General features: G+C 47.5%; 1 protein-coding gene across 1 annotated transcript in view; it reads right to left on the bottom strand.

Annotated features, from left to right (window-relative positions):
* Nucleotides 1-822: 822 nt before the first annotated feature.
* Nucleotides 823-14,826, bottom strand: part of VANGL1 (VANGL planar cell polarity protein 1) — a 55,230-nt gene continuing 41,226 nt past the window's right edge. Inside the window, exons 6-8 of the mRNA XM_045478766.1 lie at nucleotides 13,505-13,637; nucleotides 12,378-12,612; nucleotides 823-7,964 (exon numbers count right to left, since the gene is read on the bottom strand). Coding sequence (XP_045334722.1) covers nucleotides 7,704-7,964; nucleotides 12,378-12,612; nucleotides 13,505-13,637 — 629 coding nt within the window. The 3' untranslated portion in view covers nucleotides 823-7,703. The remainder of the gene's footprint in view (nucleotides 7,965-12,377; nucleotides 12,613-13,504; nucleotides 13,638-14,826) is intronic.

The raw sequence follows: 14,826 nt of genomic DNA, 5'->3' as shown, positions 1-14,826 counted from the left end.
TCCGTAATCTGATAGTTTATCATCTGATATTCTCAAAACTCTTCCAAAATGCCATAGCAGTAGAATGGGTAGTGAATGAAAAAGAGAGGACTCTTCGGTTTATGTCTGCAGGCAACTTTAATCTTTTCTCCAGCAGGGTTTGCTTGTGCAGATATAAAGTATGCATGTCTTGGCCGATGGCCCAGAGAAACAGAATTTGTCAATAATCTATACAGTGAATATCTTCAAATCAATTGATTTCTCTGACCCCTGTCCATGCAACAGGTGAGAATTTGATTGTGTGCTATCAGCATTCTATCCAGGTAAAAAGTAGCTGAGTATAGCAGAAGGCAAGTTCCAACATTTCTTTGGAAAATAATCAAGTTCCTTTTAAATAGACCTACCTATCTGAAATCCCTCAATAATTAACATTGAATTACCAAACCACTCACCAAAACAATCCAATATTTACCAACAAATCCAGGGTCTGACACTTTTCTTCCTCCCTACTTAACTCCAGGATCTTTTTTCACTTGATTTATTCAAAAGGCCCATTTGATCTTCATTTTTAGAGCCTACGATTTTAGTGTTATCTATTCATTTTAAAACATTCTCTTGAGCATAAAATGATCACAACAGATAGTTTTCATTACAGTGGCAATCCACATTTCATTCAATCTATCATTATAATTGTCTTGGTTTTCACAGAACCTTGACGTGTTTTTAAGAGGGTATCAAAATCATACAAGAGCGCAAATGTTCCCTAAAAAAAGAAAAAAAAAAGAAAAACCCCAAACAACTTTTTAGATTGAAATAATCACATGAAAAAAAGAAGCCAAATATAATTTGGGAGTTCAGTTTATTTTTCAAGTTTTACAGTATAAAAAAATGCAACATGTAAAATGTTTTAACAGTTAATTGGGATTGGGGGTGGGACCCAAAAGGGGACCAAATGACTTGGCTGCCAGGTACGCCGTGTCAGCTGTAAACACTAACATTGGTACTGATAGATGTCACAATGAGAAGACATCTCCTAGGACACACCTTGTGCATGTGTGTAAGTGTCCTCGTGTGGATGACTGCTGGTTGATCCATTCATTTAGATGTTCGAAAGGCCTCATCAGAGCCTATTCAGAAGTTCTCATACATACGTGGTGACGGGAGCAGAGACTGATTAGCAAAACTGCCCCTCCCGGTTACAAAAAGCACAGTATCAACTACCAAGAAAGAACGCAAAGTCCCCCAGCCCCGTTTTTGCACAAACCATTCTGGCTCCCTCAGACAGAGACAGATGGTTTTGTCATGGAATCTTCCGGGTTGTAGATACACAAGTGAAAATTTCTTTCAATACAAAAGCAATTTGTTGGCAAATGAACTTCTCTGAAGACCTGACTCGGCCCTGCTGGCCTTCTCTCTAGAGTCTTTGTTGAGTAAGTGGTCATTCACCAGGTGAGTGATGTTCACCACCCCCATGAGTCAGGACCCAGCCGTTCTCATTCTGGCTAGTGTCGTGTACTCTACACAACAGTTGTACTCACAGACGACTGCTTGGACATCAAGTTTGGGTAATGTCATAATTTAGGGATCTCAGGGAAGTTTGCTATTTAACTAAACCCTACAGCAAATTCATTATAAAAATAAGGAATTACCACCAGAGTTCGAATTTTACGATCATTTTTCTTGAAGAATGATGAACCACATGAAGCGAATATTCCATTGTTTCTATAACGGAGGGGCACCTCTTCCTACCTGGCCCCTGCAATGGTGACAGTGTGCAACGATATGAATTCCCTATGACATGAGTCAAACTAGACTTGTCACCCACAGATCCCATGCCTGGGTCCCATCACTAATTCCCTGAGTGACAGTCTCTGGTCCTCAGAGATGAAGCTTTCCTAGGCTTTGGGCTTTTGGGGGGCTTAATGACTCCTAAATGACCAGCTCCTTTAGAATGAAAGCTCATGTTACATGGGCAAACTCCGATAAATATAAGCAAACACAAAACCAGACAACTGTACATTCAAATATCTGTATGCAAAACTTATTTCAGTGCCAAAAGAAGTGCCAAAGACACTCTGAAGACCAAAGCCTTGGCATTTATCACATTTGTCCCACTGCACCCCACCCCTCCCAGGCTCAAGGTAAGAGTGTTTTTATTCCCCTAAGTCAAACCACTGGTGTTTTCAAGCTGCGAGACTTCGTAATTGTAGATCCTTAGTGCCATATTGGAAGTAACCTTTCACTTAATGCTTCGGCTGTTAGAGATCTGTTGTTGTATCGGGGAAACTCTAAAACAACCCATTAAAAGAGATTTATTTTACAGGTGAAACAAAGCAAACTGGATTATCTAAATAAAAATGGGACAAGGCCTGGCAAGGGAGACTCACAGAGTCCCCAAATTCTATTTTATTTAGCAGTTTTACAGTTTCTTTTCTACCCTTTGGAAATCTGTGCCAATCCCTAAGGACCAGCCATGCTGAGAAATGAGAGCCCCATCTTCGTTTTCCCGTCCTTTACGGAAAGCAAACAGCAGGAGAGAAAAAGGTAGTCTGTACTCCAAGGAACAAAACTTAAAGGCATCGGAAGAGAGGAAAACTGCGTTTCCAGAGTTCTGTTTCATCAGTTCTGTTAAAACTGTTGAGGGCAACTGTGGGGAAAAAGGGTGGGGTGCAAAGTGCTTGCTGAGAGCACCGATGTCATGGGGAGGCCAGGGACCCCCAGTTCCAGAGCTCCTGAGGCGGGGCCTGTGGGTGGTCTTTCTCCCACCCTAACCAGGTGAAGCAGAGCACCAGCGAGAAGCTTCCTCAGCTCAGGAAGAAGCCTGGTCCCCCACTGCCCACCTGCCCAAGCCAGCAGGATGGAGGCAGAGGGCCAGAGGGGCAAAAGCAAAGGGTGGCTGCCAGAACAACAGCACCTTGGTCGTGCTGGTTTTCCTGGGGGTGGGGCATTCTCAAATTCTTTCAATTAGAAATCGCAAGAAACATGCCAGCACCATAGAGAGGTTCCCCCTGGGGCCACAGCTCCGGTGCAAAGTGAAAGAATCGAAGGGATTCCACCACCTCCAAGGAACCCTCACCCCCAGGTTCAGATTCAAGGTCAAGTGTCCTCAGGTCCCTCCTCCACATTCCCAGATGCCAGATCATTTAGATCACACCTCGAGGTACAGAGAGCGAGGGGCTGGAATCAGACATTAGATTTGAAATCCCATTCACTAGCCATGAGACCTGAGACTGGTCCCTCCCTCCCTGATTGTCCTCCTTCCCACCTGTTAAACTGAGATAAACCTGCCTCCAAGGAGTTCCCGTTCTAGAACAGCACCTGATGTGATACCTGAGACACAGTGTCGGCACCCTTCTCTTCCTTGTCTGACCAAAATATGTTTTGTCAAAAACATGACCTGAAATCTAATTTTCTAGGCATCAACTTGGTTAAAGTGCAATACGGCAACTTCAATGTAGTGTCTAAATTACCTTGATTCACTACTGCCCTGAATACCATTTAAGAACTGTGCTATGGGCTTAAGAACGACTCATATTTTATTAACGATGGAATGTGATCACAAGGTTTCATAGTAAATTCACAGTAGTGATTTATTATTTTTTTTTTTTTGTAACAAGATCCATAAAGCATAAACACTACCCAGAAATACTTACATCACTTTACAATCGCAGGATCGCTGCTGGACTATTTAAATATTATGTTAACATTTCTGTGCTACTTTTAGTAATCAGTCTTATCTTTTTTTATGAAGCTCAGTTTTTAAGTTATATTCAGAAACATAGAATAAGGCTTCCAAGGTAGTGAACTTGGAGCAGTGATTATCAGAAAGCTTGACCTTTCTTTCTCTGCTTCTTACTGTTTTCAGGTCATAGGGTCCTGAGGCAGGAGAGAGTCTAATGGATTGTCTGCAGGACACCAAAATTTCCAGAAGACACTTCTATGCTAAAGCCATTTACTCCTGGGGAGAAGCCAGTATAACTGATGGAAAGGAATATAGGAGCCAAGGGAGAAATAACGGACTTTAGAGAAGCCTTCCGAAGGATTGGGTGCTGTTAGGAACTCTCTCCACCATAGGGTATGGGGGAAACACAGACACCCTCAAGACACTCATCCATACAAACACACGCATCAATTACCCGCTGACAGAACTAACCCATCTATAGACAACACAAATGTTCAGATGGCTAACATATAAACCAGACGCCGCCTGTCTCGTAAATTACCCTCAAGAGAAATGCACACAGATATGGAAACACATACCCACAAACAAGTGTGCATCCCCATTTAGGGAATGCTACATCACAGAGCCCAGCCAGAGGGCGTGTGAACCAAGGGCCCGATTCTCTTGGTTTTGTGGAGTGACTTAACACTCACTTCCCCAGGCGCCGGGGGTGGGGGTGAGGAGAGTCAGGGTAATTAATTCCTGCCATCTCGACAGAGGACTTGCCACAGAGATACAGCCGTATCTAAACACATGCACGCAAAATGAAGGGGAGCCATGAGTAGGGTGAGAGGGGAGAGGGACACCTCATCTCATCACCCCCCCACACACTGAAAAGGCGCTTGAACTCTAGCAATGAGCCACAATGCTGCATGTGTGCATGTGCACACACACACACACACACACACACACACACACACACACCTCCCCACCCCCCCACCCCCCCAGGGCCACCTACCTCCACCCGCCTCTGCACAGAGTTTCTCCTGGCCGTAGATGTGAAAGGGAAGGACAGAGAGGGAAGACGATGAGAGCCAGGCAAAAACCTGGCCAAGCATTTTCTCAAGGGCTTTGTGAACTCCAGCATTAAGTATTCTGGCTTCTGACTTAACCGATAACGCAGAGGATGAATAAACCACAAAGCCTTAGAGTTCCTTCCCCCTCTAGGAATGCAGACTTTTTAACTGTAACATGCAGTTCGTGGACGATTGAAAATTATAATCACCATCAGAAGTAGGCACCGAAGAACAACAATTACCCACTGGTTAAAACAGCAGCAGGGAGCAGAGTGATCTCAGGCACGCACTCCTCATCCGGGTCCTCTACTCCTCACATTGAACATTCATGTTTTAATACCTTAGGCTGAAAGTTACAGAAAATCTATAAACATTTAAGGCAAATGAAATCCTGACTCCTCTAATGTGAAGTCTCCTATATTTTACTAGCCCTCAGGCAGTTTACCCTCTTTTAAAAAGAATAGCCTATTGGTTCCATGGACTGAAATGAAAATGCATCGTTTTCGATTGTGTGACGCAGCTTTCTGAAACCTTCAATCTCTTTAATGTCACTTACAATGTTCCCACTGCACCAGCAACTCGAGTTATTAAGGTTTTGAAAGTGCAAAGGCTTTACCCAAAGATCCTGCATTTTATTTTGTTCTTCTTTCAAAGGGGACTCAATACGAAGCCAGTGTCAAGAATCGATATCCAATTTAAAACCGAAACAATAATTTCAGAAAGGCTGACATTCTCCTATGCAAAGACTGGGGGGAGGGAGGATGGGGGGAGGGGAGAGAGAAAACAAATTCCTTAATTTAAACCCTTTTTCACCCTGCTGGGAATACATGCACCAAGGCAGTGACGCCAACGTAACTCCTGGGCTGGGGACTTAAGATCGGGTCGGAGGCACAGTATTTTAGAACGTTGATGAACAGTGTCATTACGAACTACGTGTCCTGTATATGAACTCTACGGACTTACGGCGTCTCCAGCCGCTGTGTCCCTCCCTGATACAGAAGCCTCTGACACCCTTAGCCTGGGACATTAGAACTGCTGCACAGCCAAAGTCTCATCCACTTACACCTTTCCTTGCCCCATCTCCCAAAATAGATTTCCTGAGAAAGATATCATAAGGAATGTCCAGTTTGAAAGGACCTAAAGGCAACAGCTAGGAAAAAAGCACCATGGTTACATGGTATGTGTTTTTCATAAACAGAACCATGTAGTGACACAGCACATCCTGGCTCGAGGCCACACTGACTGGTGTCTCCTTTCTGCTTTTCCAACACTTGTCTTTTTGAGCGGAAGGCTGTTGATTTGAGAATGCTGTTTACTTTTTCAGGTACAGGTGCGTTACCAATATCCAAAGCCAATTGTGATTTTCAAAAATGATACACAAATACTGCACCACTTTTGGAACGCACAGCCCAGTAAGGGTACGTGCCAACACACACACAGAGAACATTCCGACAGCGTTCTCCTTTTCTAAAGCGAGGTGATTGAATACCCCCAACTTCCTGGGAAAAGCAAGACCAAATACTTTGTAAAGGTTTGCCATGATACAGGAAGGCAGACGGAGGCACAGACAGGGGCTCCCTTACAGCAGGCCTCCGCCGGGTCAGCTTGCCACAACCCCCACCCCCAAGCCACGGCTGCTCCCTCTGGCCAGGGGTGAGCCCACTGAAACCAGCGGCATTTCAGAAACCGATCACAGATGAATGGCTCGGGATCCTAAGACTGGCTCCCTCCCTTTCCTTCTCCCAAGCTAGGCCGTTTACCCAATCCCTCTCCCCACTTTCCCAATAACTACAAGAAATTCCAGCACCAGGGCCAAAGCAGCTCCTTCCCTGGTGCTAAGTGGCAGAGGTGACGAGTTGCACAGTGATGGTGGTCAGAAAGCAGGGAGCGGACAGCAGCAGCTGTCACTGCGCCAGGCACTGTTTGGTCTCCCGTGGCAGGGCAGCCGGCTCTGAAGCTTTGGTGAGGACTCATCTCCGCGGGAAATGAGAGGCTCCGAGCTGCACCTGCCAGTCCCTGAGTCCCGGTGTCAGTCTTCCGCCTGGTCCCTATGAGCAGCCGGGAGGAGGACCGGGAGGGGAGGGGCTCCCACTGCAGCCTGGGAGGGACAGCCTAGCAGGCTTGCTCGCCCTGTCTTAGGCATTCTACGCTTCCCTGTGCAAACAATCCCTGGGGCCCACTGGAGGCGGCACACAAAGCCTGCGAGCCCGCGTGAAGAGCCAGGTCCCGGCAGCCTTCCCTGGCCGGTGTGTGGTGCGTGCAGGGGAGGGCAGGTGGAGGGAGATGGGTGGGCAATCGTGGGGTCAGGAAAGGTCTACCTGCTCAACTCGAGGGAAGCAGGGTCAGAAACAGGACAGGCAGGTTTTCTCCTTGGGGAGAAAACAACATAAAATCACGTAGAGCTGTAAACGGATAGAGCACATTTTCTGTCGTGACCTCTCTCTGCAGCACTTAAGGCAACAAAGAACAAAGATGAAGGCAGGCGTTTCCTGAACGGCCCGTGGCTCCCGTGGGTGATGTGGTGCTGGACGTTTACTTACACAAACACATATGTGGACATGTCGCGTCTGGTTTCCCCGAACAGAATAAAGATGTGTCCCCCCGGAGCTCTACCAGGGGGTGGACCAGAAGTGACAGGAGGGCGTGGTCCTGGACGAGAGGCGGGGACTAGATGCTGTAAGGTGAGGCTCCTGAGAGCCACCAGCTCCGCTTTGGTTTACAGCTGTCACAGAAGCGCCAGGGAACAGCTTCTAGAGAAGTCCCATCCACAGAAGTCAGACGTCGTCAGTCACTGTTTTCCAGGGTGGACATCCCCTGCTTCCTTCCAAATAAAGTGCGGATGGTGAAAGGACACTGGTCTATCATCTGCCAGTTTCAGTCAGCGATGAAGAAGAATAAAAAAGGATGCCCCTCTGGTATACATATATATATATATATATATATCTCATATATTCTTTTTTTGTAATAAAGCCACAAATATAAAACTTTTAAACTGAGGTTTCAGACTGTAAGCGAAGGACAAATTTGTGAGATTTGGGGTCTATGAACTCTTCCGAGAGTACGATGAATGGAATTTTCTTCACATTGACCACGAGGCTGAAGTCCAAGCATTTGAGGACGAAAACGATTCCATCCCGTAGTCCGTTAGTGACAGCCTCATCACTGACCAGTCTCCACTGCGTCGAGAGCCAGCGCTCCTTGTCATACTGCAGGGTGGGGCCTGCGCTGAGGTAACGTTCCAGAAAGGCCTGGAAAAGAGGGGAAAGGCCATCAGGGAAGAATCACCCCACGCCCACGGCAGTGCCACCAGGGACCTCTTCATCCTGTGCCGATGAAAATGTTTCCCAGCAAACCAAGATGGAACCCAGCTTATCACACCGTATTCCCATCAGACCCTCACAACAGAGACCTTGTTGGGTAGGGAAACCTCCTTGGACGTCCTCATTCCCCTCTGCCAACTTCCAACCAGAGGTGGGGCGGGGTGGGGGTGGTGGTGGCTGGCATCCGAATCTGCCCGGAAGCCATCGTTGAGGCACCAGCCCAGCCAAGGCTCGGCCCCACCACACATGCCACCACTTGTCCCTGTGCTGGGCCTGCCTCCTCTTGCACGGACAGCTCCTCAGGGCAAGGGCTGGCCCCGAGGGACACCGGGGAAATGTAAGCCTAACACATAAAAGGATATACTTGCACGCTTGAAAATGCATGCTGTGCCACTCACAGGTTGTGTGACTGTGGACAAGTCATTTAACCTCCCTGTAAGTGGAGAGAGTAACAGCTCCTAACTCACAGGACCGCTGTGGGGATGAAAAGATTACCTCCAACCATAGCATGGCACAAGGGAAACCCAACCGGTGTGAGCGATGGTGATCTCCCGTGGGACCAATGTGCACAGGGCAAGTCCGAGGGATGCCAGAGCCCACGTCCTTGTCCTTCTGCTCCAACAGTGCTTAGCTCCTTAGCTCCTGGGAGTTCTTGGACAGCACCCCCTGCCCCCGTTCCGCCCCAAATGGTGTCCCCATGCACTGTTCCTCCTGGGCGTTTACATCTCCTCAGACCACCACCTGAACCTCTGGACACATGAACACACCCTCCTCCAAGCGCTTATAATCACTGGCCTGACTCCCGTGTGACATTCGGCTCAGCGGTGTATTAAATCAATAAATACACTGGTTAAACTGCAAGAGAAGAATGAGCCAGCAATTCAGACAGGATATATGGGGATATAGCACTCTGGTCCTAGACACAGGATGGTTTCTATGTGCATCCCCTTCCTTCTCGACCTCACTCTGCTGCCAAGTATATTATTTCTGATCTGTACGCTTATATTCTAAGGCGGGAAGTACAGCCATGCCTCAACATCCTTCTAATATAAAAATAGCTCTTACGGGGGCACCTGGGTGGCCTCGTCGGTTAAGCGTCCGACTCTTGATTTTGGCTCAGGTCATGATCTTACGGTTTCTGAGATGGAGCCCCTGCTTAAGATTCTCTCTCTCCTTCTGAGCACCTGGATGGCTCTGTCGGTGAAGCATCCGACTTTGGTTCAGGTCACGATCTCATGGTTTGTGAGTTCGAGTCCTGCGTCGGGCTCTGGGCTGACAGCTCAGATTCTATGCCTGCTTCAGATTCTCTGTCTCCCTCTCTCTCTGCCCCTTCCCCACTCATGCTGTCTCTCTCTCAAAAATAAACATTAAAAAAAATTTTTTTAAGATTCTTTCTCTCTCTGCCCCTCCCCTGCTCATCCCCTCTCTCTTTCTCTCTCACAAAAAAGAAACAGCTCTTTTGAATCATGAGAAAAAGAAATAACTCAGCAATTAGAGAAATGAAATTAATAATTTATAGAATAAATATTAATAGAAAATTAACATAGTAAAAAAGATGTTCTACCACATTAATAATTCAAGAAATAGGAATTAAAATGAAAAATATTTTTTTCCTCTTATGTGGACAGTGATTAAAAAGAATGGTAACACCCAACACGTCAATTGTGTGGGAGAAATAAACAATCCTATCTCAGAGGCAAAAGTGTAAAATAGTAACATGCCTAGGAAGGACAATTTGGCAAGATCTGTACCTTTGATCTAGCTGTTCCTCTACCAGAAATTTCTCTTTCGGAAATAGTTACACAGATGCACAAAGACATGTAAAAAAGATATTTGCTGCAACCCTGTTTAGACCAGGGGTTGGCAACATTTTCTCTAACGTAAATATTTTCAGCTTCACAAGCCACACTCTGGCACAACTGGTCAACTCAGTCTGTGTAGAGAGAAAGCAGCCATAGACGATATGGAAATAAAAGGGTGTGGCTGTGTTCCAATAAAACTCGATTAACAAAAACAGCTGAGCCCTGGTTTAAACTAGTGAAAGATCTTAATCCAGATGTGCATCGTAAGCACTGGTTAAACAAATCGTGCTATTCAGTGGAATAAGATGCAACTGCTAAAGAGAACGAGTTAGATCTGTAGGACAGAGATCTGGAAGGTACTGACATGGGAAAACAGCCAAGGGATCGTTTTAAATGAAAAAAGCAAGTTTCCAAACTGCGTGTGTGTGTGTGTGTGTGTGTGTGTGTGCATGTGTGTGCACAAGCTCCCATTTGTGGTTTGCTTTTTTTTTTCCACTTCTACTTTAGACAGACAGACACACACACACACACACACACACATACATACATACACACACACACACACACACACACACCCCCTCTGGAAGCATACATACGTACTCCTTATCACTACGAACAGTTTAGGGTGTAGAATGGAAAGTTCCCTTTGCACATTATATTTTTCTTTAGTGCCTGGATTTTTACACAAAGAAAGAGTTTTAATTCAGAAAAAGTATACATTTTTGTTTTAAATGTTTATTTTTGAAAGAAAAAAAAAGAGAGAGAGAGAGATATGGAGCATGAGCGGGGGGGAGGGGCAGAGAGAGAGAGAGAGAGAGAGAGAGAGAGGGAGACCCAGAATCCGAAGCAGGCTCCAGGCTCTGAGCTGTCAGCACAGAGCCCGACGCGGGGCTCAAACCCAGAAACTATGAGATCATGCCCTGAGCCAAAGCCAGGTGCTTAACCCACTAAGCCACCCAGGCACCCCAAAAGTATACATTGTTTAAATTTTTTTTTTTCAACGTTTATTTATTTTTGGGACAGAGAGAGACAAAGCATGAACGGGGGAGGGGCAGAGAGAGAGGGAGACACAGAATCGGAAACAGGCTCCAGGCTCTGAGCCATCAGCCCATAGCCTGACGCGGGGCTCGAACTCACGGACCGCGAGATCGTGACCTGGCTGAAGTCGGACGCTTAACCGACTGCGCCACCCAGGCGCCCCTACATTGTTTAAACAAAAACGAAAGCAACCAGGACAGTAAGACATCTCAAATAAAAGGAAAACGGCTTCCGTTCCACATGGTATCAGCTATCACTTTGCACGTGTAGACGTATCATACTCGTACTTTCTTGCATTCCGTTTTTTGTAACTTAATATTCTAACAAAGATTCTTCTATTTTTAACAGGTGACATACCGTGATGTATAAGCCACTGTTCTATTTTTAAGTGATGGCCGGCGTGGAGTTATTCCAGATTATTTTGCAAAAATCACCTTCATGTATATTTGTATATGTATGTGACTGCGCTGAATACTTTTTCTAGGAGAGGAATTAGTGAGTCAAAGAAAATGGAAAACCTTACAGACCCCCACTGAATATCTCTGTATTGCTTTCCTGACGGTTGCTACTGATGAGTGACAACACAGCCACACGTTGTACACGTACAGGGCGATGCGTGTACACGGGCCCTTAGAACAAAAGCCACCAATCATTTCATGAGCACTGTATGCCAAGCTCATTCACTCCCTACCTTGTGATTTACACGTCGTGTTGCCACATTTAACATGACTTTCACACAACAGGCCTATCGGGTAGATGCTGCCACTGTCCCCATTTTATAAAAGAGGAAACAAATGTAGAGTGACTTCTACAAAGTCACCAACCAATCAACTGGTGGAGCTGGGATCTGAGCTCCCCTCTGTCTGGTGACAGGTCATTTACTCTATTCTGCTTCCTTGGCCACAGCCCTGAGATGCATAGCCGTTTCCTGCAATATCCCTGAAAGTATGCTCATGTCATAATTCAAAACACCATTCAAGTAAAACTAACTCCACGACATCCAAAACGCCTAACAGAGTGCTGGCATTCTTTCCTCCACTAATAACAGTCATTTACTCAGTCCTTACCATACGACGGGCACTGTTCTAAGCACTTCATATGAACGAGCTCTTTGAGTTCCCAAAGCAGCCCGATGAGGTAGGTATTAACCATTAGCCCCAATGGATAGAGCAGGAAAGTGAGGCACAGAGCCATCGAAGCGTTTGCCCAAGGTGACCAGCTTGTTGGTGGAGGAGGAAGGTTAGAAGGAGTCTGCTCGGTTCCAGAACCCGCCGAGTACCTTTAACTACGGCCTATACTGTCTCTAAGTCAAAGTCCTTCCTCTGCGTGAACCTAGAGGCTGTCAAAGGGCCATTTAACAAAAACCAATCGCACCCAGATAATACAAAGTTAAGTGGGAGTCATGAATTCTCACGAGTCGGTGCTTTAGAGAAGACTTTGACCATATCGCTCCCGGGCACACCCGACAGCGGGACCTCCCAGGCTCAGGGACAGGTGGCACCTTGGGGGTCATGCTGTTGGTGATGCAGAAGGCCAGGTGCTGCAGGATGCTCTCCATGCTGTGGTAATGCTGCTGTCGAGTGGTGCGCAGGTATTTCTGCAGAGCCCGGGCCATGGAGGGGAAGATGGCCTGGGCGGCCTCCCGGGGGTCCATCACCTCCCCTGGGGCTTTCTGCTGCTCTTCGGCCTGGAGACGCTGGATGTGGATGAAGGCCTCCTCCACGGCCACCACCAGCCTGGCGGGCAACAGAAAGTCATCAGGACGGGGCCTGCTGCAGGCTTGAGAGCAGAGCGGTGCTAAAGGGGCTGGAAGGGCCCCCGCCCACCTCTGCGTCCCGGCCTGCCGCCAGCTCACCCAGGGCTCACCTCCTTAGCTGTCACTCCAGACGGCTGAGAGGGGACAGAGGGAGAAAGGAAGGCAGGGGAGCCAGAGGGGTGAAGAGGAAGGAGCCCTGGGACGGGGGGATGACCGCTCAAGTCGATTCTGCCACGAACGAGCTCAGGGGCCTTGCTTCAACCCTTCCATCTCCACAACGAAGGGTTACAGGAAAAGAGCTGTAAGATTACTCAAACTCTGGCCACACACAGGGCTCTGCACATGCTGAGGGGTGGCCGGCGGTTCAGAAGCAGCCTTGCAAGGAACCAGAGCTGTCTCCCCCTTGATCCAGCCACCCACACCAGCAGCCTCGGGGGGAAAAGGAGGGAAGGGGCCCAGCATCCACGATGGAAACCAACTTTGTCCGCTTCCGTTCACATGATCAGAACTTGGAAACCAACAAGGGCCTGGGGGTGTAGGAGGGGGGCCCCTCAAAGCGTGGGCCACGCAGCCCAACGGCTTCAGCATCAGCTGGGAATTTGTAAGACGTGCAGATTCTTGGGCCCAACTCCAGCCCCACTGAATAGTAAGTCAGTTACTTTTGCAGGTGGGGCCCGGACCCTCAGATCCGTGTTTTAATAAGCCCTCCTGAGGGCGCCGAAGTATGAGAAACCCTGGGACGGGAGACACTCCTAAGGCTTGAGCGTGTCACGTTTACACGTGGAGATTTCATTCCGGCAGTACAAAAATAAAGAAATAAAAAGTCTACTATGACAGGGGGTTATGTCGGGGTGGGGTGGGGGGCGACAGACCTTGCTCTCCGCTTCTTCACCCGCCGCTCGTGCTCAGCCTCTTCATAATACAACTCGTTGTGGCTGGAATCTCGGCGCCGAGCGGCAGCAGCAATCATGGCCCGGGACTGACCAGTGGCATTGTTACTGGGGCCTTTGGGGAAGGACAGTGGAGGCGGAAGAACGGTTTTAATGCCACGGGGCTGCAAAGTACAGCAGAAAGCCAGTACCCCGGACTGTCAGTACCATCTACCCGCCTACCCGCACATACACAAATCTCAGAAGGAGCTTCCCAGGAGGGTGGACAGGACCTCCTGTACTCACATTCAGTGCGCTCCCTGGGGGAAGGAAATCTCCCCCAAACCCCCTGGGATCAGTGGAAATGGAGAAAGAACTCAGGAGGAGATGATTAAAACGTTGGCCAAAAACAACACACAGAGTACGCTGAAGAGGTTACTCACCATTGGCTACATAAAGTTTCAGTTTGGCCACAAAGGGTATGTGGAACATCACGTTTCGGCAACAAGACAACGAGAGAGAATGAGACGCAACGGGGAGAACGAGGACAGAGATAAAAGAAAGCCAAGGGACATGGAGACACGGATTACGCACAGGACAGCAAGCCATGTTGGAATATCACAGTGGTCACAGTATTTATTAAAAAAAAAAAAAAAAAAAAAAAAAGGACTTGAGGTCTGGCAATATGGCCCATCTGTTAATACAGACTTGGAACTCGCGGCCCTGTTCCCAGCTGCCCACAGACGAAGGACAAGGCAGATCACATGCTTTCTTCTGTATCAACTACTTAGTTAATAACTTGGTTTCACTTGTGGGAATTTATGCTAAGTTTTCAGAGCAGGTGAAATTTACCAACCCTCTGGGAATCCCACCAGAGTGCGTATCTCATGAAACCACCTCCCCCCCCCCCAAAATGGGGAGGATATCACCACTAAAAATTGACACCATCCATAAATCACTTGACTTGTTAACAATATGATCCTCTTATAGGGTCTGCAAAGCTCTTGCCCTGACCCAAGGCACTGAGCAAGAAATGACACTGTGTCCTGTTTCTTGCACTTAACCATCTGATAGCTCTGAAATGCAGCTCTGACGTCCCCAGGCTGGCCTCTGGCCTCCGGCCACCCACTCAGCCCCAGCTCCTAGCCAGGATTGAGAAATCCCTGTAAGTATCTCACCAGATGCCTGAACTACTGAAAGTTACGGACTCCATGGACCTAGGGAGCTGAGTCTGTGGGTAGCTTATCCAAAATTTCAAAAGCGGCTTTCTGAGCAGGATGCAGGAAACGTACATCACTATTGTTTTCAATCAGAAAATCCCAAAA

The sequence above is a fragment of the Leopardus geoffroyi genome, chromosome C1, assembly GCF_018350155.1.
Source record: "Leopardus geoffroyi isolate Oge1 chromosome C1, O.geoffroyi_Oge1_pat1.0, whole genome shotgun sequence".
NCBI classification, from domain to species: domain Eukaryota; kingdom Metazoa; phylum Chordata; class Mammalia; order Carnivora; family Felidae; genus Leopardus; species Leopardus geoffroyi.
The sequence above is the reverse complement of the archived record's forward strand: the minus strand, read 5'-3'. Positions and strand labels throughout refer to the sequence as shown.